Source organism: Lytechinus variegatus, chromosome 1 (assembly GCF_018143015.1).
Source record: "Lytechinus variegatus isolate NC3 chromosome 1, Lvar_3.0, whole genome shotgun sequence".
In the NCBI taxonomy this organism is placed as follows: Eukaryota; Metazoa; Echinodermata; class Echinoidea; order Temnopleuroida; family Toxopneustidae; genus Lytechinus; species Lytechinus variegatus.
In genome coordinates, this window is record NC_054740.1 from 92,500,851 (window position 1) to 92,527,389 (window position 26,539).

General features: G+C 35.9%; 1 protein-coding gene across 1 annotated transcript; it reads right to left on the bottom strand.

Moving 5' to 3' along the window:
• Positions 1-22,193: 22,193 nt before the first annotated feature.
• LOC121406590 (mucin-5AC-like) lies at positions 22,194-26,539 on the bottom strand. The gene is made up of 2 exons (XM_041597601.1): positions 24,544-26,539; positions 22,194-22,677 (listed from the first exon to the last, which is right to left on the bottom strand). The coding sequence occupies exons 1-2, from the start codon at positions 26,459-26,461 to the stop codon at positions 22,415-22,417; spliced, it is 2,181 nt and encodes a 726-aa protein (XP_041453535.1). The 5' UTR covers positions 26,462-26,539; the 3' UTR covers positions 22,194-22,414.

Sequence of the window (26,539 nt, forward strand, 5' to 3'; positions counted from 1 at the left end):
TCGTAGCCTATCGATGGACATGATGGAGAAACATATTGTGAAGTATACAGTGCGTATAAAAAAAGTTTACACTTTGAAAAAGCCCTGGGAATTAAAAAATATATAACATATGGGTATTTTTTCACATATATTCTTGGGTTTGGGTCTCATCTATCCAATGAAAGTTAAAGTTTTGACAAAATATTACACATGAGTGAGCACTGTGCATTTTTTAAAAGCTCGCAGAAATCTGTTTGCGCAGAAATGCTCATTTGCACGCTGTGTCGAGGGGAAAGGGCGAAATCAAACTTATCCTGCGAAACATTTCTCATACATTTCCCTTTTGGAACAATTTTGCCACCAAAATTTTCAATTTCGACACTTATTAAGTACAACTTTTACCCTTTTTTGTGCCAGCTGGATCTGAGGACATAACTGAATCTGACCAAAAGTTTATATCAGACATCTCCAGCATTTTTTCACTAAGTTTTTATCATTTAATGTGGGTTAACATTTCTTAATACTTGCTTCTCCAGACTTTTCCCAAGCGCGACAATGATAAACAAAACGAAAATCAAGCCTAAGCCATTCCATGTAAGTCACAGCTCAGTGTAAAGCAAATACCATTACGATGGCCTTGTGTGAGGGGGAGACGGGTGGGGTGCAATGCACTCTTCGAAGAGTTTTGGGCAAGGAAACAAGTTGAAAAAGTAAAAGATATCTTCGAAACAATATTATCAAAGGACAAGTCCACCCCAAGAAAAACTTGATTTGAATAAAAAGACAAAAATTCAACAAGCATATCACTGAAAATTTCATCAAAATCGGATGTAAAGTAAGAAAGTCATGGCATTTTAAAGTTTCGCTTATTTTCAACAAAATAGTTATATGAACGAGCCAGTTACATCCAATTGAGAGAGTTGATGACATCACTCACTATTTCTTTTGTATTTCATTAAATGAAATATGAAATACTTTTATTTTCTCGTCATTGTCATGTGAAATGAGGTTTCATTCCTCCCTAAACACGTGGAATTCCATTATTTAAACATTTTGTGGTTCAAGCAATATGGTCCTAATTTTCAAATCTGTAAAAATTATTATACTGTATAATTCAAACAATAAAAAACAAAAGAAATGGTGAGTGAGTGACATCATCAACTCAATCATTTGGATGTAACTGGCTCGTTCATATAACTATTTTGTTGAAAATAAGCGAAACTTTGAAATGTCATAATTTCTTATTTTACATCCGATTTTGATGAAATTTTCAGCATTGTGCTTTTATGATTTTTCTCTATTGTTTCAAATCAAAATTTTTCCGAGGTGGACTTGACCTTTAACTAAATTTCACATGTTTTTCATGATTAAGGATTAAGTTCTGTGCAAATCATTTTCGCTAACTTTTCAAAAGTAAGTGGTGCTCACTCAAGCGGAAATATTTTTCGACAGTTATATCATTAAATGGATCTTATCATCAACCTCCTTATTGCATATCAATGTGTTGAGCTTGTAACCATTTTCTGGTAAAATTAACAAAATATCAAAACGTCATAATCTATTTTACATCCGAGTTGGGAGAATTGTTCTGCCTTATGCTTAACCCCTTTTTATTAATAAGGTTAATCAAATTTTTTGTTTGTTCAGGTAGACTTGATGCTATCTAAGACTGAGGTAAGACAGAGTTCCAGAAACAATTGAAATCATTTTTGTTGCAAGTTTATATAGGGGTCAATATCACTGACCCGAATTTTGCGCATGCGTGCACACTACAGTTTGCTGATAGCATCCAAAAATGGCGCCACGTGTATTAGAATTTGAGCCTGGGCCTATGGTACAATTGAATTAAATTCAAAATTATTTATTCAAATCTAACTAAAATCGCGGCACGAAGCAGAATTATTGTTTTTTTCCAACAAAATACATTCAACGCAATACGAGGTACGTAGTGCACAATAGTACAATGTAACATGAAACAAGAAAATTACAATATATAACGTGACATCAGAATTTGGTGAAACGCAAAAATACAAAGTTTTGAATTGAACTGATCTGAACTGAAATAAAAAAAACCCCATCAAAATCAAAATGCTAGCACGCCGAACGACATTTTTGTTAGTGTGGTGCCATTTTGAAACTGGTATTTATTAAAGGACAGGTATGTATAAGAAAGGTATATAGGCATTAATGAAAATTTAGCATTAAAGTGATAATAATTTTATCAACAATAATTTATCCACAAAACATTCATCCAGCGATGCATTAGTTGTACACACGGTTTGAGCTTTAATAGGCCTACATGAGTCCATGTGCACATTGTAAAGGTATTCACATCTTAATTGATACACGCATATCGGAACTACAAATTGTTTAAAAATGGTGCCATACAATGGCGTCTTGACCGGTTCAAAATGGCGCCACAAATATGACACCCTATTATTGTGGCAGAATTGAGTTGCGGAATACATTAGTTGTACCCACACGGTTTGCAATAATGGGTCGCAGCTAATCATAATATACTAGTACTACATACATGTTTCAAAATGGCGTACATTCAGTTAAATGTACACATGATTAAATGAAAGGTCTTGGATATCGATGAAACAGACTGTACACATACCAATACACATTTGTTATGCACTTAAGGTATTAACATCTTATTTGATACACGCATATAGAACTACAAAATATTTCAAAATGGCGCCATGACCGGTTGGAAGTGGCGCCACAAATTTGACGCCCTATATGATTGTTGCAGAATTGAGTTGCAGAATGCATCAATTGTACACACGGTTCGCAATAATAGGGCCGCAACTAATATATATATATATATATACTAGTCCTCTATATACATGTTTCAAATGGCGTACATTAGTTAAATGTACACATGATTTGTAAAGCTATTAACATCTTAATCAATACACGCATAAAGAACTACAAAGTATTTGAAAATGGTGCCACATAATCATATGGCGCCATGACCGGTTCAAAGCGGCACCACAATTAATGACGCCCTTAATATTGCGGAATTGAGTTGCGGAATGCACCAGTTGTACACACGGTTTGCAGTAATGGGCCGCAACTAATCATTTATATACTACATACATGTTTGAAAATGGCGTACATTCAGTTAAATGTACACATGATTAAATGAAAGGTCTTGGATATCGATGAAACAGACTATACACATACCAATACACATTTGTTATGCACTTAAGGTATTAACATCTTATTTGATACACGCATATAGAACTACAAAATATTTCAAAATGGCGCCATGACCGGTTGGAAGTGGCGCCACAAATTTGACGCCCTATATGATTGTTGCAGAATTGAGTTGCAGAATGCATCAATTGTACACACGGTTCGCAATAATTGGGCCGCAACTAATTATATATATACTAGTCCTATATAAATGTTTCAAAATGGCGTACATTCAGTTAAATGTACACATAATTAAATGAAAAGTTCTGGATATCGATGAAATAGACTATATACATACCAATACACATTTGTTATGCACTTTGTAAAGGTATTACCATCTTATTTGATACACGCATATAGAACTATAAGGGTTTTTCAAAATGGCGCCACATATTGGCGTCATGACCGGTTCAAAGCGGCTCCACAGATATGACGCCCTTATTATTGCGGAATTCAAATAAGTATAAGGTATGACAAAATAAAATATATAGAGCGGTAAAAGTATATAGGTATATGTCCTGATTTCAAATAGGTTCGTACTATAAACTTTAGATCATGTCCAAAATAAACATGAAAAGAAAGGTATACGATGTATGTAGGCCCTACAAAATAAAAATGGAGTTCACTCACCAACACAGCGAGACGAATCTAAAGATAATTGAAACGCGGTTGGTATTTATACGAAATCATGAGCAGGCCCCCCTCCATTCTTTTTCACCATTAACCATAACCTCTGAACTACAGAGATCCCATTGATTTAAGCGCAAATCTGTTTAAGTAGCTTAGATTTCTTTTATAACATTGCTTGTTCTTCTATAGCTTTCTGGAAGACTTCTTTGTAATGATAGGTGTAACAAAATGACTTTGAAACGATCTTAGTCTTATTACCAAAATGCATCAAGGCGTTGAAATTGCAGAATTCTTATAATCATTAATATAATTTATTACCATAGCATGTTTGTCATTATTAGTACTATATACAAAGTTTAGATGCAATAAGATGGCTTTATTGGACAAAATGTGGGATTCAAATATTATCATGCTATTCCAGATATGTCTCCTATTTTTTTATAAGAGATTGAACTTTGAGACTACGTATTTTTTAAAAACAGGGCGGCGCCATTATCTTGAATAGGGGGGGGGGTGAATTCTCTCAAGTAAATAACAGAAATGATGTAGATGTACACGACCCTGACAGCTCAACCGGAGTCTTCTCCCTTCTTTTTTTCCCGCCCCTTTTAATTCTTTTCCATTTTTTTTATTTCATAGGTGAAGGGCTACCGCCCCATTGGTAGTGACGTCCTTCCCAGTAGTGATGTCCCTACCGATAGGATATCTAAATTCTTTGTAGAAGTGAATTGTCTTCTTTCTTCAAAAAAGAATAGCCAACAGTCTTTCAATGGACGATTTGCCTAGAAAAATAGGGATAAGAGAAAAAAAGAAGAACTGGGTTAAACAGAGAAACGAAACAAATGAAAAGATGAGAAAAGAGATTAAAATAAGGGGAGGGAATAAAAAGGGGCAATAAAACCTTTCAGGTTTATTATTATTTATTATTTTATTTATTATTTATTTATTTATTAGGTTCCACTGGAGTTCCCTGTTAAATGATATATTCTTACATGACGCTTAAATTCATACCGTTTTCAAGTCAACTGAGCAACAACAACAATCGAGTTCACATTATTGTTTTAGTGAGATACCAAATGCGCATCCTGTTTATGATTATAAAAGTGTTTTTTCAAAATGTGCCGTTATCATATTCGAATGTAGAAAAAAGTTCAGCTTCGACCTCGCGCTCGCATATTTTATCAGTCCTCTTCATTAATTCTTGCAAACAGCCCTAAGAATGTCAATTTTTCAGTCGCCTTTGTTAAATATCGGCACGCGCTGCGCGCTAGCATTTATTGTCTCAAATGAAACGTTTCCTGCTCACGATGAAAAAAGTCTTTAAAAAAATCTTAAATTCAAATGGAATTCACCTAGCGCCACACACTCTAATATACGTAGTGGGTTACCCACTTCAATATTTTCCGACATTTTTAACAGTGCTCATTTATTTATTTTTATTTTATTTTTTTTTGGGGGGGGGTCGGTATTACGTGTACTATTTTTTTTTTCATTGAGATAATATCTAATACAAAACATGCTCAAAATTTCAATTTTTCAGGTGTCGATACCATTATTTTTACATCGCGCTTCGTGCTTACAATAATAAATAAAATATTGGGTTAAAGTGCACCACGGGGGTATATATGTGTTCAACCAAGTAACATTGGACATTTCTTCTTTATTTATCAAGTCTGATGAAAATTCTGCCCATTCTAAAGTAATTTCTGCTTATTCTTAACCTTACTGGACAATATGCTTCCGGCATTGAGTAAAATACTGCCCCAAATTAGTTGGACACAATAATTATCCTCGTCCTTGTAAAAAAATTACTCAATATTTTTTTGGCAGTGTACGAACTACTTATCGCTAGTGAAATAGGCCTACTTATTATGCTCTAGATTTGTAGCGGCAATGAGTCTCCTAAAATGTTTTGTTTTCAAGTTAGTATAATCATCAAGAGGTCTCGGGTGGCCCTTTGCGCTCACATTGTTTCCCTTTTTTATCATAAAGCTTGATTGAAGAAAAGCCTGCTTCATTTTGGTGATAAAATAGTATTTTTATGACGTGCGATGCCAGGGTCCTGCTGGGAGTGATTTTTAACAGGGGTGCTGATTAAGATTTGACAAGAAAAAAAGGTGGTCACTATAAGGTATTTTGGTCAGGAAAATTTCACAAGGAAAAAGGAGGGCTTTCGCTAAAAATACATGTGGTTTGGTCCAATAAAATCTTTACAAGCAAAAAAAGACCTACATAGGGACAGCCCTGCTTGACCCGACAATTTATCATTTTTAAAGGCGTCAGTCCGACAGTCCTGCGCATATATACAGATTACCTCAAAACTAAATTCACCTATACATCGTCACCTTTTCTCATTCATTTTCCTCTTTCTTATGTTCCCCTTTTTTGTCTTTATCCCTCTTGTTCCGTTATCCTCTTCTTTCCCTTTTTTCTTTCCACTTTCCCCCTTCTTTCCTCTCCTTTTCTTTTGTACATTATTTTTCCGACGGGAGCACGGGCCGTGGAACAAGTTCAAAGAGGAGGGCGGGTGCTGAGCCAAAAGTGGGGGAGGGGCTGACCGTGCCAAAAAATCACAATTATATGGTAATTTTTAAGTTACACGGTTTTGGAAAAAGTGGGTGACTGAAGCCCTCAAGCACCCCCGCTTTTGCGGCCCCTGGGGAGTGCAGACTTTTCCACGATATCCAGAGGAGGGGAGGAGGAGGTCGAAGACGTGAGGGATCGAAGGTGTATTGGGTCCCCCATAAAGGAGGGAGAGATAGAAGGGGGAAATGAACGGAAAGGAGATGACAAGAGAAGTAAAAGTAAGTAAAGAAAGAGGGGAAAGAAAGGAGAGAGAAAGAGAAGGGAGAGATTAAGAGAAAGGGGTAGGATATTTCGGCAACCTCTGTTAACTCCTTCAAAAAAACAGGCTGGAAACATTCGTCCATCCTCTAACATGCAATGCATGTTATTATTTCATTACACAAACTAAGGAGATAATTGATTTCGCATGTATACAGTGATTTCTATTATGTACTCTTCTTATTTTACTTTGTGTATATTTTTTACTGTTGCGTCATGTGATCGTTTTTTTTTAAGGTCAAGTCCACCCCAGAAAAATGTTGATTTGGGTTAGGGTCAGGGCCGTAGCCAGAAGCATTTTGTTGGGGGGGGGTGTACAGTTATGTTTGCCAACTAAATTTGGCGTGACAGCGCCAACGTGAGCACTGGGGAGTCTGATGGGGGATGTGCCCCCCTACAATAATCACAAGGTAAACGATTTTTAATTTTTAGAATTGAATGAATTAGTGGCATTTGGTGAATACTTTAAGGTAAATTATACAAAGATATACAAAGATATTTGCACTGTAAAAATAAACATTTTGGATAAAAATAGCAACGCTAGTGTGCCGTAGTTGCTAACTTGCAGTATAATGATATACCCTATGCATTAATATTAAAATCAAAGATTTGTTAATTTTTAATTGACCTTCTGTGGAAGATGTCTCAACTAAAATTTCAAGAGTGCTACTGCTAACAGTGGCTTAGCGTGGGTCACGGCATGGGGGGGGGGTTACCAGCAAAAAATTTGAGTCATTAAGTGGGCGCGCGAAGCGCGCTCTATTGCCAGGTATACTGACCTAATATAGACATTTTTAAGACTATGCCATTAAAGGGATATGTATCTTAGTGATCAAATAATGCGAAGCGCGAGCTGAAAATGTTTGATATTCAGTCCTAAAAAGGGACATTTTAAGCAAAGTTTTGTAATCATGATATGTACCTGTATCACAAAACAAACAATCCGAGCGCGAAGCGCGAGTTGGATTTATTTGTACAACTTATCCCTAAAAAGGGACATTTTAAGGACCAACTTTTGGAATTCATGAAGTGCGTACATATCTCGTTATAGTCATCTAATGCGAGCGCCAAGCGCTTACTGATTTTCTTAGAATTACACCTAATCATATGAGGCACTTTTTGTGGTCATGCATGAACATGATATTTCACTAATGAAATATTGCGGGCGAGAAGCGCGAGCTAATAATTTTAGAAATTCAGATCTGAAGAGGGGCATTCTATGGCTTGTTTGTAGGAATTTACTTTTTCACTAATCAAGTGATGCGAGTGCGAAGCGCGAGCTGAAAATTTATTAAAATTAGATCAGAAAAAGGGACATTTTAAGGACTGTCTTTAGGAATTCGTGCACTGCAAAAACGCTGGTGTTGATTTAACACCAGCCCGGTATCTATATCCGTCCACACCAATGCGAACGTAAGCATAGACTGGAAATGTTTTATATTAAGGCCTTAAACAGGGGCAATCACTTTAAGTATATAGTCATAAAAAACATATGTCATTACATAAAACAATAATAGCGTGAATTGCGAGGAGATAATTTGGTGCATAATCTTTATGGACTTAAAATACATCAGGACTATATATCTTATTGGTCAGACAATGCGAGCACCAGGAATGATGAACACATAGGACCTATATAGGTCCTAAGCAAATTATGTTTCATAAAGTTATGGAAAAATATTTCTTATGTAATATGATATACAATATAATATAACATGAAATAATATAACACACAATAATTTCTTCTTCCTCATTAAGTTTCTATTTTTTTCTCCTTTTCCCCCGTTTTTTTTTTTGCCAGCCGATTGGGGGCACGTGACATTGGCTTCACTTTGTCAAGTGTTGGCTGTATTTTCTCCTTGAATTGCAGTATTGACTGCAACCAAAACCTGCCCCCACTCCCACCCATCCCTACCCCAAGCACATTCTGACACCATAAGTTAAAAAAATCTTCGGCGACAGAATTTAGTAAAAAATAACTTAGAACATTTTTGTGTTTTTGCCAACTGCAAATTTGTAGACAAGTCTACAAGTTGTAGACTTTTCTTCATGAATTTGCCAACTGCAGAGTTACCATTTTTTTTAAAATCTTGTGTTCTGTTCTCTGATCTGAAACTGGGCAGTACTTGTACATCACTTTGCTGACTGGTAGAGCGTATAGTGTTCTGCCACTTAATAGGCTCACTTTATAGTTTGCCAACTATATACTTGGCGTTGATGGTGGCTTACTTTATGTGTTATTATAGCTCCATCTGTTATGTCCAATGTTGTATTTTGCTGACTAGTAGGGATCTAAGCATGGCTACATGGACTTGGATTTGCCAACTGGTTGTCTTTACTCTATAAGTCGTAACCTTCTTCGAAGTTAGTACCCCTATTTTTCTTTCTTTTTTTTTCTTTCTTTCTTTCTTTCTTTCTTTCTTTCTATCTCTCTCTCCTTCTTACTTTTTCTCTTCCTTTCTTTCCCTCTTTCTTTTTCTCCCCTATCCTCCATTTTGCCAACTGGTACATGATTTTGCCGATTGCCATGAATGTTTTGGGGGTGTCACACCCCCTCCCCTCTAGCTATGGCCCTGGTTAGGGTTAAGGTGTAAAATACGAAAGACATATTAAATTTTCGCTTATTTTTCACAAAACAGTGTCATGCAAATGAGACAGTCGATGATGTCCCTCACACACTATTTGTTTTGTGTTTTATTGTTTGAATTCTACAATATTTCATTTTTTACAGATTTGACAATAAGGATCAACTTGATTGAACCATATAGTATTAAAAATGCTAATTGCACATGTTCAGAGAGGAATAAATCGTTGTTTCACACGAAAGTAGGCAAACAATTTGAATATTTCATATTTCACATTATAAAATATAAAAGAAATAGTGATTGATGTCATCTGTCTCCTCATTTGCATACAGACAAGGATGTGTGAATGTAACTGTTATGTGAAATTAAGCGAACTTTAAAACATAACTTTTTTATTTTACATAGGGTAAGAAGGGTATGAGAGAGGAATCGGGGAAAAATTGAGAAAGAAAGAAGAGAGAGAGAGAGAAAAGGAGGGGGGGGCAAAGAAAATGAAGGAAACAAGAAATTGGAAAGAGAGAGAAAAGTGTTTGGACAGAAAGTGTATGTATAAAGGGGCAATTGGAAAGAAATGAAAGACAACTATGTTGGTCTGAAAGAGGAGACTAATGCTCTGATGAAACCAACAAAAAGAAGGAAAGAAAACATTCCTGTGTTTGCTTTTTACTCTATTTAGACATGGAACTTACTGCATATTGGTGGTTTGAATTAAAATTAATAAAACTGCTGTTTCGACTCGCCGTACGGCCGCCGTAGAGCAAATGTGACCAAGGTATTATACCTTGGTCTCATTTGCTCTACGGCGAATCGAAAAGAGCCGTTTCAATATTTTTTGTACCAGCTGCATATTGGTGGTTTGAATTAAAATTAATGAACCGGCCTTTTTCGACTCGCTTAGTTCGTGCATGATTGCCCTCGTTGAAGTGAAATTCAGTTTAGGACAGCGTATTAGCTCATTGATCATAGGCGGACCCAGGAGGGGGGGGGCGAGGCCCCCCCCCCCCCCTATTGGCGGAGCAAAAAAGGAAAAAAAGGGGGAAAGAAAGATAAAAGAAGGGAAAAGAGAGGAGGAAAAAAGCAGGGGAAATATAAGAGTAAGACGAGTAAATAAAATTAGATGAGGGGAAGACTTGAAAAATAATTTCAAAAATATTTCATCTCACTTTACAGTATAAAATTTTCTCTCGTGCTCGCAATGCTATTCAGGTAATATCTTGCGGCTTATGTCGAAAGGGTAGGTGCTGTCGCGTTAGGGTGCGTCAACGCGAACGCGAAGATTCGTCCAAAGCCCCCCCCCCGGCTTTGGACGAAAGGGCGCGTTCCAGTGAACGCGACGCGACGTGGCGCTCCCAACACACCCTTTCGGCCAAACCGGGGGGGGGGGCTTTGGACGAATCTTCGCGTTCGCGTTGACGCACCCTAACGCGACAGCACCCACCCTTTCGACATAAGCCATATCTTGCTTAATATGGAGATTAAATATAAAATTTTGAAGTCAAATATAGTCGGAAACTTTAATTATTTTGTTTAATTTTCAAAGTGATTTTAAAAAGTGCTCTGTAAAACATTTTCCTATTATATATTCCATAAAGTCCTCAAATATTCCTATTCGGGTCAAAACGTAACAGCTAGCGCTACACGCTCGCATTTTAATTGATGATTTGATATGCATATCTCAATATTAATTCTATAACAAACTACTTAAAATCCCCATTTCATGACAGTTTATCAAAAATTTCGGCTCGCGATTTGCGCTCGCATTGATTGTTGAACATATATTAACTCATACATCTTATTCATTATTACAAGTGCTTTAAACAGATTTCGCGCTCTCCTTAGAGTAATAAATAAGATATTAATTTTATAATCAAATTGTCCCTGTTTTCGGAATCGAATATCGACAAGTTTCATCTCCCGCTTAGGAAGAGAAATGAGAAGATAGTCATCATTTTCACACGATGACATAATTTTCTTAGAATTTCCCTGTCCTATATGTCAAAACTCAAAGTAATTATAATGAAACATCAGATTTTTTTAAAACTGATTTATATCCACCTCACAATTTTCCTACAAAGTGCCTGAAAAAAGAAAGCTTAAATTGAACCTTTTTACAGATCGGAATATCAAATATTTTAAGCTCGCGCTTCGCGCTCGCTTTGATTTTCATGATGAAAAAAAGGTGTTTAGAATACAGGTCGAAATCTGAAACACGCAGCTTGTTCTCCATTTAAATCATTATGAGCCTATCCAGTTTTAGATCAGAATATCTAAAATTTTCTGCTGTTAGGACATGGGCGTTCAGCCCCCCCCCCCAAAAAAAAAACACGATCAAGAAAAAAAAAACAGAGAAAAGGAAAGGGATAAGGGTGAAATATAATATTATTTTCCAAATATTATGTCAAAATCTATCACGAACTTGGATTTTTGTCATAAAAATGTCAAAATTTTTGCTTATTCGCTTTGCTCGCTCGTAACTTCTTTTTTAAAGTTTACGCGATACGCCATTTCGAGCCCCGTCAAAATGTTTTGCTCATTACTCCACTGGGACAACCCCTTCAAAGAAACAAACAAAAATCAACTTAGAGCAGCCGATCGGGGAAAATAAGGGTGAAAAAATTCACCCCCCCCCCTGGGCGGAGGCTGAATCCGCCCTGTTTATATCTTGGATATTATGTAAATGAACCGTAGGCCTACATTTTAGTATGCTGTAACGCGCTTTATAAAAATTGGCCATTATTATTATTAATATAGAAGAATAAAAATGAAGGTCCTGCGTCGGTTGTAGTTGTATAAAGCAAAATATAAGGTAAATAATACAACCGTATAGAGAAAAAAATTGATCACATTTTTTACTCATAGGGCTTCCTCAGGTAATCAGTCAATAGCATCAAGAAACGCAGTACGCAAAACACAAAGCGTAAAAAGCATCGCGCTAAAAGGTACAACGCGAAGCGCAACCGTACAAAAGAAAGAGAGAGATAGAGTGGGGGAGGGGAAAGAAAAAAAAAGAAAGAAAGGGGAAGGGAAGAAATAGAAGAAAAGGCCGGGGAGACAAAAGGAGAGAGAAAAATGAAAAGAAACTTGAAGAAAGAGAGAGAGAACGGGGCAGAAATAGAGGACAGCTGGGGAGAAAGAAGAGAAAACACGAAGGACAAGAGAACGAAGGAAAGGAAGAAAACAAGAAAGGGAAGCGAGAGAGAGAGGGAGAAAAGAAGATCAAACCACGGGAAAGGAATGGAAAGACACATTCATTCCATCAAGTTGGAGAGATCCGAGAGAGTGGATGAGGCGTTCCTCCTTCCCTTTCCTTGCCACATCTGAACGAAAAGAAGAAGAACGCACACCTTGATGGTATGGTCCGGTTGGATAAAGTGATGGGCCGCACTATATAATAAGTATATATATATATAGAGAGAGAGAGAGAGAGAGAGAGATGGAGAGAGAGTGACAATCCTTTTGGAAAAATTGGTGATGCCGAAAAAATGTCTCTGCCGGGGAATCGAACCCGAGCCCCCCAGCTTTGAAAGCCGATGCCTTAACCATTAGACAGCAGAGACGGGTTAGTGGCTAGGGCGACCATGATCCGATTGACCGTCAGATAGACAGATTTTCGACTCCATACCAATTATAATTTCCTTTGTCGGGTGCAGTTGGGTTTTGAAAAATGACAAGCCGCCATGCCTAAGCTGGATCAAAGCTTTTGCTTTGATACATTACATGTATAGGAGGAAGTATGCAAATGTGTGAAGTTGCACACGGACTACAGCCTTGGCAACTCTTTTTATTTAGATATTGTGACAGAAATGGATGAGGAGAACATAGGCGTAGCTTAAATCAAGGTTCCCGAGAGGGGAATGGGTAGATAGCTCTGGGGAACCTTGATTTAAGCTACGCCTACCTTTGTTTTCTTCATCCATTTCTGTCACACAATATATATATATATATATATATATATATATATATATACAACAAAAAAGTAAGTCCCCCCTAAATCAAATTGCTGTAACTTTTGACCCGAATTAGTTTGAGATATGATATTTCATAGGTTTTTTTCTGCACTCATTAAGCAACTCCTGGGGAAAAATGAGATCGATCGGTGGAGTCATGCATGAGTGATTAAAGATTGACTTAAAAATGACCATTTTTAAAAGTCACAAGAGTCGTTTTTCAGTTTGTTCAAATACAAAGTAGGGAAAAAGTTGTTTTCAGGTGAATTTTTTGGTGTTATGCTGTTTTACTGTCCATCATTCAATCACTTCAGACCAGATTTTGATATCGTATGTTCATGGTTGAGTGAGCACAATGTATTGCAGGGGCTGCGGAAGCGGGGGGGGGGGGGGGTGGGCTTCAGCCCCAACTTTTTTCCAAAAGCATGTACAAAAATGTAAAAATGACCATACGGTTTTGATTTTTTTGCATGATCAGCACCCCCCCTCACTTTTGGCTCAGTCTCCCCCTCCCACTTTGAAAACCGTTCCGCGGCCCCTGAATTGTGACGTATCATCATAGGGGTTTATGGTAGTATCCTCTACAACTTGTTAGATCATGTTAAAATTTGAAAATGTTAGTGGCTCCCCCGAATATAGGCCCCTCCCCCATTTTAGAATTCTGGATCCACCACTGATTTGTCCATACATTCAACTGATCCTGAGAAATTGTTAGGAAAAGAATACATTTATGCAGTATAAAGAGTATTCATTCCTAAGTTTTAGATTGTGCTCGCTCAACCATGAAAATGTTTAAAATTCGGAAAGTGTGTGGTGATAGAATTGATGGATGATAAAAACAACAGCAATTAAAGTCACATTTGAAACCGAATTTGCCCCCAATAATCACTTTATTATCCTTTAAAATGTGTCTGTGACATTGAAAATACCAATTTTCCCACTTTGATGCGTGCTCACTCATCCATAAATAAATAAATCGATTTCATTTTTGCACAGAATTTTGCCCATAGGTTGATAAACATTACTGCCAAACGACATTGCTAAAGACAGCCTTGAAAAAAAGTTCCACCATATTGAAATAAGGGGTTACTTATTCGTAAACATATGCACCCATAATGTACACAAGTCTATGAGAGAAGAAGTCAACATTTTGAAATGAGGGTTTGTTTCATGGACGGTTTTTGTTACTTCTGCCAACAGTTATTTCATGAAACTTCGAAAATGGCTTCAGAGTAACACTATCCAAAAGGTGCGCACACCAAAGTAACAATTCGATACGGCACAGAGTGGGGCCAAGGCCTTGAACTTTCTTCTCATTTGCATAATTTTCGAGTATTGTGTGTTCACTGATGCATTAAACATCGGGATTTTCACAAATATCAAATCAAATGAACTATGCAAGGAGGTTTGTGACAGATATCCATAGTTACAAATTGCATTTTTTCCAATAACGTAAAAAAGAGCTAATCACATTCCACATGTTCATTCAAGCGTGAATGTTTAATTAAACGCCTTTGAATCATTGAAGCATGTTAATTGGTCATAAACACAACGAAAAAGTTGAGAAAAGATCATTTCAGTTATCAAAATGAAACAATACTTGCCTATGATATTTGAAAATCGTATTTTTTGTTTTCAATAAATGTTCATTGAACCGTGAAACGATGAATATTGTTGAAGAAACTCTTCCCAAAAGTAACTGTCATCATATTCTATCATTTTTATTGATAGAAACGTGTAAAATATCCAATTATAGCAAATTTTGACTTGTGTTTATTCAACCGTGAAATTTAGCCAAAAAAGTTGTGTCGTCCTTTAGAAAGTACCTTTTATAAGCCTTCTGACTATTTTTCATGATGAGAATGTGGAATAAGTTCCAATAAAATGGAATCAAAGTCATGATATTTGGCTTGTGACTTTTCAAAAGTGACATTTTTGCCTTCTGACGGTGCTCACTGAAGCATGACGTAAAATACATCCATAACATTTACTCATAGGGTAGCTTATAAAATTACCTACACGCTCATGTAAAAATATATTAAAAACTCGCATTGGTTTGGAAATTATTGATGTTTGTTTAAGGGGGGACTTACTTTTTTTGTTGTGTATATATATATATATATATAATTATATATATATATATATATTATATATATATATATATATATATATATATATATAATTATATATATATATATAATATATATATATATATATATTATATATATATATATATATATATATATATATATATATATATATATATATATATATAATTCAAAAAGAGATAATAACTCCGTGATGAAAAAGAGAAGTATTTTATGAATTTTCGCCCATAGGGCTTTGTCAAGTGATTTATTGAATAAGATCATCTTTGAAAATGCGTCAAGATCAACGACTGTAAAAACGCGCACTATTGTCAAGGAGCGCCCTTGATGTATATATATATATATATATATATATATATATATATATATATATTTATATATATTTATATAATATATATATTTATATGAGAGGGGCGTGGATATATGAACCAATCGCTTTGATCATTGTTTATAATATATTTGTGAAGAGTAGAGTAGAATCAAGGATGAAGCAAAGTATACACTATGTTGTAAAGCTTTCGGCCCTGGCCTTCTTCAGTTTTTATTTGCTAAACAAAACAAATAAAGCAAATCATAGAATAAGCAACAGAACAAACAAAATGTAAATAATAGCAAATTGAATCAAAACCAAAACAAAAGAATAAGAGAAATCAAATGGTAATACACGGAATAACAAACTAAGGATCATACTCAACAGAAATGAAAAGTAAAGTGAAAAATATGAATAGAGAGTAATATATTTTTTACCTTATATCCTATATGTCGCACGGAAAGTCACTCCTTTCCAACCTTTATTGCTCATTAGTTCTGCTCAAATACACACATTTTTCTGAGTACGCCCTCTTCGCCTTTAATACGTTTTACTTTGTAAATAACACACGCACGGTACACAACACCACCCTAGTTCAGGAGAATTTGCTATGACCCATGTCAGGTACTTTTCACTTTACTTTTCATTTCTGTTGAGTATGATCCTTAGTTTGTTATTCCGTGTATTACCATTTGATTTCTCTTATTCTTTTTGTTTTGGTTTTGATTCAATTTGCTATTATTTACATTTTGTTTGTTCTGTTGCTTATTCTATGATTTGCTTTATTTGTTTTGTTTAGCAAATAAAAACTGAAGAAGGCCAGGGCCGAAAGCTTTACAGCATAGTGTATACTTTGCTTCATCCTTGATTCTACTCTACTCTTCACAAATATATATATATATATATAACAAGAGAAAAATCAAGCAAGTCGTAAACAAATTAAAGTTCACTCCCCAAAATTGGATTTGAATAAAAAGAGAAAAATCTAACGAACTCAACGCTGACAATTTTCATAGGATCGGGTGTAAAATAAGAAAGTTACACTGTGAAAAAAGGTTGTCAATTTGACTAAAAAAAATTAGTCATATGGAATGTCTAATAGGATCAATTTTAATTAGTCAGTCACTTATCATGACTAACATATGTTAGTTATCTCGACTAATAAATATTAGTAATTCAAGCGATGTCTTATAGGACTAATCTGTAGTCAAGGGACTTTCATTGCTAGTCAAGCGACTTTCCCTTTTAGTCAGTCAGAGATGACTAAACAAACTTAGTCAATCAGACTAATATTTCTTGGTCTGAATGACTAAATAAACTTAGTCATTCAGAATGATAAATATTGCTAATTCAAGTGATGTCTTATAGGACTGATCTGTAGTCAAGTGACTTTCATTGCTAGTCAGAGAAAGTCAAAGAAATTACTTAACAAACTTAGTCAATCAGACTAACATTCCTTGGTCTGACTGACTAAACAAAGCTCCCAGGGTTAGGTTGCATGCAGCCTATTCTATAGACCAATTTCACAACGTGAGAGGGCAGCAGACTGGTCGCCATGCTGCGGTGGGCGAATCAACTTTTATAGTACACAAGTCAATAGGGTATTTGGTACATTCGTTCGATTTTTTTTTATTTTGGACCAATTGAGCAGATTTCTTGTAAGATTCACAATGAGCATTAATCGGAGAAGTTCAGGTCGCAGCTGTGCTGTGTTCAATTGCCACAACAATAGGAGAAAGCTTCAGGATTGGAAGCAAAGTGAATGTGAAATTCACTCGCCTTGGACTCATGAAGCCTGTGAAGCCGTACTCCCTGCATACGTTTCCAGGCCGTGATGAAGGAATGCGTCGCGAGTGGATAAAAAACATCAATAGAAAGGACTTAGATGGAAATATCAGTCCCTCTCTCTCTCTCTCTCTCTATCTCACACTATCCCCCTCTCTCTCTCCCGCTCACTATCCCCTTCTCTGTATTACACTATCCCTCTCTCACACACTCTCTCGCTAGCCCCCCTCTCTCTCTCTTACTACCCCCCCCCTTTCTCACTATTCCCCTCTCACTATCCCCCTCCTCTCACACATACTCTCTCCTCCCTCTCCCCTCTCTCATCCTCTCTCTCATCCTCTCTCACTCTATGTCTCGTTCACTCTCCCGCTACTCTAACACAATTTACTAGCAACAAGAAGTGAGCTCCCTGATGAAAACCAACAGCGATTCTTGGTCATCATCAACTCACTTTTACTGACAAAACTAAGGGGAAAAAGTAGCCAAAGTGCAAAAATTCATCATACCTTCATCGGTCAGATATGGCCATTGTCTTACATCGTCTACCCAGGTGTCCATGCTTTATTTTATTGTTTTATGATGAAGTTAATGACACAATATCAGAGCTTATCTGTAATCTTTCATTGAATTTGTACGCAGAGCCAATCGCGGTCAGCGCACTTGCCCACCGCAGCAATGGCGTCGCCGATAGAGGGCCAAATACATAAACCGGCCGTGAAATTGGTCTATAGATATTGGTCTAATTTGTTAGTCTAAACACAAGTGTGTAAAATTATACTAGCATGAAAATAGTAGCTGTGATATAGACCTTCGCCCCTCGATATTTCATAACCGAGTCAAAACCCGTCGGAATAGACCTAGATCTATTCTACATGGCCCGATACTGGACCAGAAAATTTAGAGAATCAAGCTCTAGATCTAGATAACTGATTCAGAGAACAAAGTTATGATACAACCTTGTTCTCTGTTGCTACTCCCTGCGTGGCAAATTAAGGTTAGCAATGTTTGGCTATTTGTTCTTGGGGACAAATGCTTGATTCTTTTTACGGTCAGTTTCCATTACAACTATTTATCATGTTACTTGGCTCTTAAGTAAATTGAGTTCTTGTAATTATTTTTTTCGAAATTAGAAATAGAGATTGAAAAATAACAATGTTCTTGAAATTTTAGTTTCCAACAATAGACACAAAAAATGCTCAAAATTACAGTTTTCGAGTGCTCTCGTGAATGAAATAGAAATAGTCCCCAAGTTAGATCTACTAGGCCTAGGCCTAACGAAAAATAAATCACAACTAGGTCTCACGTTAGGCCTATATATGGACATATTTTTGGTTACTAAACTGACATTTTAAAGATTTTTTTTCAGTGTATGACATTTTAAGATTTGATATATATATATATACATATATATATATATAAAAAACATTCAATAACAATAATAACAAACAATAAAAATAATAATATTCAAATCTGATCCCTCATGCACAAGCAACTACAATTTATTTTTCGTAGGAATTTGGTGCCACAAACCAGGGGCCGAGGAAGCAAGGGGGGGGGGGGGCTCCAGCCCCCCACTTTTTTTTCAAAATCATGTACAAAAACGTAAAATGACTATATATTTGTGTTTTTATGCATGGTCAGCCCCCTCCCCCACTTTGAAAACCGTTCCCCCACTTTGAAAACCGGCCCCTGCAAACTCCATTTTCTGATTACCCGATTCTATATCATCCTTATCAACACGGTCTTTCACTAAATATAAAAGCTGCATCAGAAGACTATATTCTCGTAACAAGACACACAATTAGTCCTTTCTCTGGATTTTTTTTAAGTTATGTGTGAAAAATAAATTATAAGAAGACAGAAAAAATGGGAATTCGTTCATGCTCTACTTTTTCTATATAGGCGAATCCAGGGGGCTTCTTAATTCCCTTCCCCCACTGAAGGCACAAACAGTAAGAGGGGGGGGGGGGGGGAGGAAAGGAGAAGAAGAAAAAAAAGAAAGATAACCAAGAGTAAGAAGGGTGATATTAATATTTTACTTACTTAAAAAGTGTGTGTGTGAGTGTGAGGGTGGGTTTGTGAGAGAGACAGAGATATATGAGATACAATGACCCTCCTTGGCAAACAAACTTGACAGAACTGATGAAAATTTTGGAAAATTTCTTCCCACACCCATTAACTCTTCTTTATTCTTTAACCCAACAAATGTTCAGGAATTAATTGAAATAACAAAAAATCTAAAATCAAGCAAATCACAGGGAATTGATAGAATTAGTACTTCCCTTCTTAAGCAGATCATACACTACATTGCCTCTCCTTTGTGTCATATTTTCAATCTCTCGATTAGCACTGGAATATGTCCTGATTCCCTAAAAATTGCAAAGGTAAATCCTGTTTTAAAAAAAGACAATCCGCATGAAATAACAAATTACAGGCCTATTTCTATTCTTCCCAGCATTTCCAAAATATTAGAGAAGATTATCTACAATAGACTTTATAAGTTTCTAGATACTTTTCATTTTCTAAATTCTAACCAATATGGATTCAGGAAAGGACATTCGACTGATCAGGCGTTAATACAAATATATGATAAAATTACAAATGCAATGGCAAATAAAGAACATATAATAGGCGTATTCATGGACTTAAGCAAAGCCTTTGACACTCTTGACCACCAGATATTACTTAAAAACTTGAAAATTATGGAATTCGCGGAATTACACTATCTTGGTTTAAGAGTTATTTGTCCAATAGAAAACAATATGTAATTCACAATAATATTTCTTCTGATTTTCAGTTAATACAATGCGGAGTTCCACAAGGATCAATCCTAGGCCCCTTGCTCTTTTTAATATATATTAATGATTTGACTTCTGTAACACCTTTATTATCATATGTATTATTTGCAGATGACACCAACATTTTTTGTTCACATAATAGCTTAGAAACTTTAGTAGATATAATTAACCGTGAGTTACCAAAACTATCTTTGTGGTTTAAGTGTAATAAGCTTTCACTCAATATAGACAAAACAAACTTTATATATTTCAAGCATACACACTTACATGGTAACGAATTTCCTTATAATATAAACATAGACAATTTTCCTCTCAAAAGGAAAAGAGAAACAAAGTTTTTAGGTGTCACAATAGATGAAAATTTAAATTGGAATGAACATGTACGTTGTATAACTACTAGTATTTCTAGAAACGTTGGTATACTGTACAAAATGAAGAATATAATTCCACATACAACTCTTGTCATACTATACAATTCATTAATATTGCCTTATATATCGTATTGCAACATAGTTTGGGCAACATGTGCAAAAACTAGAATTAATACAATATACTTATTACAGAAAAAAGCAATTCGAATCTGTACTGATTCCCAATATTTATCACACACAAATCCATTATTCCATAAACTAAAGACTCTAACAGTATTTGACATAAATACTCTTCAAAGCTTACTACTTATGTTTAAGTACATAAATAACATGCTCCCACCTTCATTCCACAATTTTTATACTCTGAATACATCTATTCATTCATACCCTACCCGTAACTCTTCAAATTTCCATTTAATTAACCCCAAATTGCTTATTGCGCAGAGATCCATAAGACACCATGGTCCAGATTTATGGAACTCTCTACCAGAGCCTGTTAAACAATGTTTGTCTCTTCACTCATTTAAGGCAAACGTTAAATCTATGTTATTATCAGAATACTTGAAGTAAAATTTCTGTGTCGTATCCTTTTTATCGTGAATTTATTCCTCCTTCGTTTTAGTCATTACCAATATCTTCATCTTGACCATCATCATCTCCATGGCCTTCATCATCATCATCATCAACATCATCATCATCATCATCAACATCATCATCATATCACCATCACCCTCAGCTATTTGAAAGAATATGCCCATTCTGCTTTATCAATGTTATTTGTATTAATTCAATTAGTATAAGTTTGGGATTGTCATTTTTTTCAAGCAATCTGCTTATGATGACAATCCTTCTCCTGCAAATTGTGAACATCATATAGTTAATCATTTTTGTCTGGAATTATCTTTTTAGTAATCTTTATTTACAATTTATGCCAAAAATGCTAACATATTATGTTTATTATGTTATGAAAAATGTATTATACAAATGTTATGGATGCAGAAGAAAACAATAAATCAAATCAAATGACTATAGTATTTAGGCGATATAAAAAGAGACTAATAATAATGATAAAACAATACTACTATACACTACTACTACTACTATCTCTCCCACTACTACTACTACTACTTCTACTACTGCTACTACTACTACTACTACTACTACTACTACTACTACTTCTACTACTCCTACTACTACTATACTGCTGCTGCTACTACTACTATTTCTACTATACTACTACTACGACTACCACTACTACTACTAATAATAATAATAATGTTAAAATGATAATAATAACAATGATGATGATAATAATAATTATAATAAAAATAATAAATGATAATAAGAAGAAGAAGAAAGAAAGAAAAGGAAAAGGAAGAAAAAGAAAGAGAATTTTTCGTCGATTAATGCTGCAAAGTGCTGTTTTTACTAAAAACAGAATGAAAAAAGAATGATAATCAGATGTGTCGATCCTGTGGGGGGGGGGGGCATGAGGCGATCGCCCTTCAAATAAAAATATTGGGGGACATATAGTGATTTGCTCCCAAACAACTTGAATAATTTCTGTAATTCTGTAATAAAATTTTGCCCCCTTCAAAAACACGTATCGGCGCAGCTGCTGAGCATAAGATAAACGTTGAAGATGAAGATTTTCCTTCAAACTTTAGAAACTATACATAAATTCATGAGATGCAAATAATCTTATTTAACAAATATATGTATTATGTGTTCACATATTATAAACAAATTTGAAGGAAATCACATCCCGCGAAGTTTGTTATTTGTATTGAAGGAGGACATGGAATCACGTTGGCAAGATCAATAATTACTTTTAAAGATTTAAAAATCGAAAATCATATTAGCCTTTCGATAGGCTTAATTCCGTTGACATCGTGCGGAAAGGGAGATTGATTGAGGCCAAACTCATGATCATCCGGGTTGTAATCGTAACCCGTTACATTGACATGATAGGGTGGGTAACTTTGAAGTTCCATTACGTCCCATTGGTAGGAATGATTTCGGCGATAGATGACGCAGAGAACGATAAGAACGATGAAGATCAATCCACATACTCCTAATACGGCTCCAATGATGGCTTTGACTTTAGATGAAGTTTCTATACAAAAATTAACAGAGAGAGAAGGGAATCGTTTAATTTAATCAGGGATGTGCAAGTACAATGTATGCCTTATTAAAGCACAATACGGACTCTGGTACTTTCATGACTATATAGAGTAGGCCTACCTTAGTGCGACGTCATAAAAACATTTCCTTTTCCATTCAATCTTTTTTAAATATTATCTTGATGTAAATACAAGCATTTAGAACCAGGCCAAACTGGCCAATAATAAATGAACTTAAAAATGGGGCTTTCATGTGGTCAATATGCATATTTCGGCCCCTTTGAACCTATTCCTATCAAATTTGGGCTGTGGATGATAATCATACCATGCTTCTCCAAAACATCAAGTAATTATTGATGAAATGCAAAATATGTTTTTCTTGACGTCATCATTCCATTACTCTAAATAAATCGAAATAGTTCGATAATAATCATCAAGTTAATGTTGGCCTTTTCCAGTAATGATACATTCCTTTTGCGTTAAACCAGAGACAAGTAACTAAGTTAAAGTGTATAGCTCTGGGGGTAATCATGATAAACGCCCCCGTCAATGTGTCATAAGTCAATCGTGTACAACCTGAGCGGTTGAACCAAGATCTGAGACCCGCTGAGAGAATGTTCGACATAGCAACACTCGATTCATGCAATAAAATTTCCAGACACCAATCCTCATCATGTTTAATGAAACCAGTCGAACATAATAGCTCATCTCTACAAGAAAAGCTATAGATTCAAGACTCAAGATTCAAATATTTATTGTCTGTAAAAACACAGAAATTCGGCCTCCGCTGGCATTAAAATTTACATGACAACACTTATTCCACATTACATACAAAATACATAAATAATCAGTACAAAAATGATATTATACAATTCCACCAATTTTCAGCATTCTCTAGCACGCCCACACCACTGCAGATGCGCATAACAGCAGATTTAGCGGATCCGCGCCACAGCACCAGTGCGGCGAGCCAGAGAATACTGAAAAATCCAGATAAATAATGTAGTACGAATAAATTAGATTATGTGACGTTAAATAGAAAGCAAGGAATTATGTAACTGGCACAGGAACAGAAAGTCATGGGACAGTGACAGAATTCCTTAACCAAAAAAAAAACAACAACAACAAAAGAAATACCATAAATAAGCCTTATAAAACATGCGAGTCCTGCAGCTGACTGTTCTAGGAGCAATTTTTAAGACATTGTATTGTATTGTATTGTATATAGCTGAAAGGCATGACTGAAATGGAATTCACTATGGGCATGATGGGAGAGGCTACTAGTACATGTAGATTGACTTCCCCTATTCACTTTTCAAAAAGTAATGAAAAGTCATTCATGAGACGCCTTTTTTACTTTCACTGACCCAAAATACTTATCCACCATCCAAAATACGTATCAATATTGTGATTTGGGTTTGATGTTATTTACCAATCATAATAATACAAATACTTAAAAAAGGTATCTTTGGTTATTAATATATGATGAAAAATCCCTATAGGCCCTTTTTATATCACCGGGCTTTCAGGACGAGTGAATCACACAAACTTGTAAAACCAAACAATATCACAAATTATCAACTTGAACTTTGTATTGTTTGTAATGTATTTACCCTATAAGGATGTGACGTAGACCACTAATGTGAAATCATGGACCTAGTAGGGCCATGGTGAAATCAACGGTGGTCTGAACCATCGCCAGGCTAACACAATCATTGGATGTTAGGAAATTCATTTATTTGTTATCGCTTTTTGCATAGGGATATCTTTATTTCGATAGCTGAAGTCATGCATAGATTTTTTTTCTAATAAGAACCTTTATCAACCCATTACATACTTGAAGGAATGAAACATCTTACTTGGTGTTAATGTAATTTGGTCGCTAATTAGAGCAGCTGTCGAGGATTCTGCTATGAAAGATGTGGTTGTTCTTGTTGGCATTTCCTTAGAAATTGTGGTCTTTGGAAATGTGACTTCAGGTGAAGCTGTCGTGGATTCGATTGTCGGGATGTTGGGTGTTCTTGTGACAGTTTTTTGTGTTGCAACGATTGTGGTAACATCTGATTCACTAACCACATCCGAGAAAGTGGTCAGACTTGTAAACGGTGTTCTCGTTGTCGACGTTGCTAATGTTGTAGAGTCCGTGGAAATACCAGACAGTTCGGTGTATGTTGTTTCAATAAAGGGTGTTTGACTTTGAGAAGGTGCTGAAGTGCTTTCGGAGCTCAATATATCTTGTAGAAACGTCACAGGGGTCAATGATTCAAAAGGGATTGTCGCTATTTCTGATACACTTTCCATCGTGGAAGATGGCTCAGAATTCACCCTTGTTTGTGGATTATCTGTGGTGGAAAGTGCTGATGACACTAGACTGGTGACTGTTCCATCGCTGTCTGTTTTCAATGTCTGTAGGTTGGATGTTGTCTGTTCTTCGGAGACAGTTTCCAATGTCAAAGTAATATCAACGGATACAGTTTCCACTGTTGACACTGGCAGAGTTCTACTTAGTGTCGTATGTAAGATGTTTGTTGTAGGATTTGATGGCAAAAGCGATGTAGACTTGGTGTCGGTGGAAGATGCTGATTCGTCAGTTAATGTCAGCAAGTCAGATGTTGCAATCTCGGTGGCAGTTACCGTATCCGATATCAATGTCACTTCCTCAGATAGAGTTTCAGATGTACTGAATCTTCTTGAAAGATGGGTATTTGCGATATTAGATGTTGACGACAGCGATGATGTAGATTTGTCAGTAAATGTCTGTAAGCTGGATGTTTTCAGATCTCCAGTGACAGTTTCCTGTGGCAAAGAAGTCATTTCCGACACGATATCTGATACAGTTTCATAAGTTGATTTTAGTGTTGTTTGTTGAGCATTTGTTGTAGGCGATGAAGGCAAATATAAAGTGGTATCAGTTGATACGTACAAATGTGGTGTTGCAGTTTCTGCAGTTACCGTTTCTAATGGCAGTGTCACTTCCTCTGATACAGTCTCAATAGTTGAAGCTGGTACGAGGGAACTTAGTATTGTGTTCAGTGTGGATGATGTCTGACTCGGAGTGGTCATGGTGGCGGCAGATGCAGTTTCCGTTTGTAACATGTCTACTGTTGAATTTGCTTTCTCTGTATTTGAGGCATCCATACCTGTATATGTGGCATCCTCAGATGTCACCTCAATTAGTGTGGTATCAGTAAGTGTGTCCGAGGACGTCGTCACTATTAGTAAAGAGGTTGTCTCTGTTGTAGAAGTTGACATCTCAGACGTTTTATCAATTGTTACCCCTGAGGTTTCCCTCCCACCTTTTGATATATCTGTTATTATTGTTGTAAAATTCCCACCCTCTAAAGTTGTCCCATTTGTAGTTTTATTTTCAGTTGTTGTCCCTGTTACTTGAGTTGTTTCTTCAGATATTGCCTCTTCTGTTCTTGTTTTCCCAGAAACAACATAAATGGTAGTAGAAACCGTTTTTATTGGGGATGCTTTCTCAGATGTTGTGAAAATTGTAGAAGTTATTCCGTCTGTCGTCGATCTTGATAAAAATGTTGTATCTGAACTTGAGCCTGTTGTAAATGAAGTTTCTTCCGAGCTTGTGAATGCTGAAAAGGTTGTGGTTGTTTCATCCGAAGATGCATTAATTGTAGATGCTGCACCCCCTGATGCTGTAGCCGTTGCTGGGTCTATTGTAGCTGGATCTACTGTAGAAGTAACATCAAATGCTGTATTCTGTGTCGTGCCCCAATATGTTATCTCTTGTGTAAAAGTTGTTCCCTTTGAGGCCATGGTTATTCCAACTAGAAGAAAATAAAAACAATTGTCAAATAATGGGATTAAACCTCTCACCAATTTTTGTATGATCTA

Coding starts and splice junctions, on each gene's coding strand:
- LOC121406590 (XM_041597601.1), bottom strand. CDS start 26,461: ATGGCCTCAAAGGGAACAACTTTTACACAAGAGATAACATATTGGGGC. Junction 22,678..24,543: donor CCAAATTACATTAACACCAA/GTAAGATGTTTC, acceptor ATTTTTGTATAG/AAACTTCATCTAAAGTCAAA.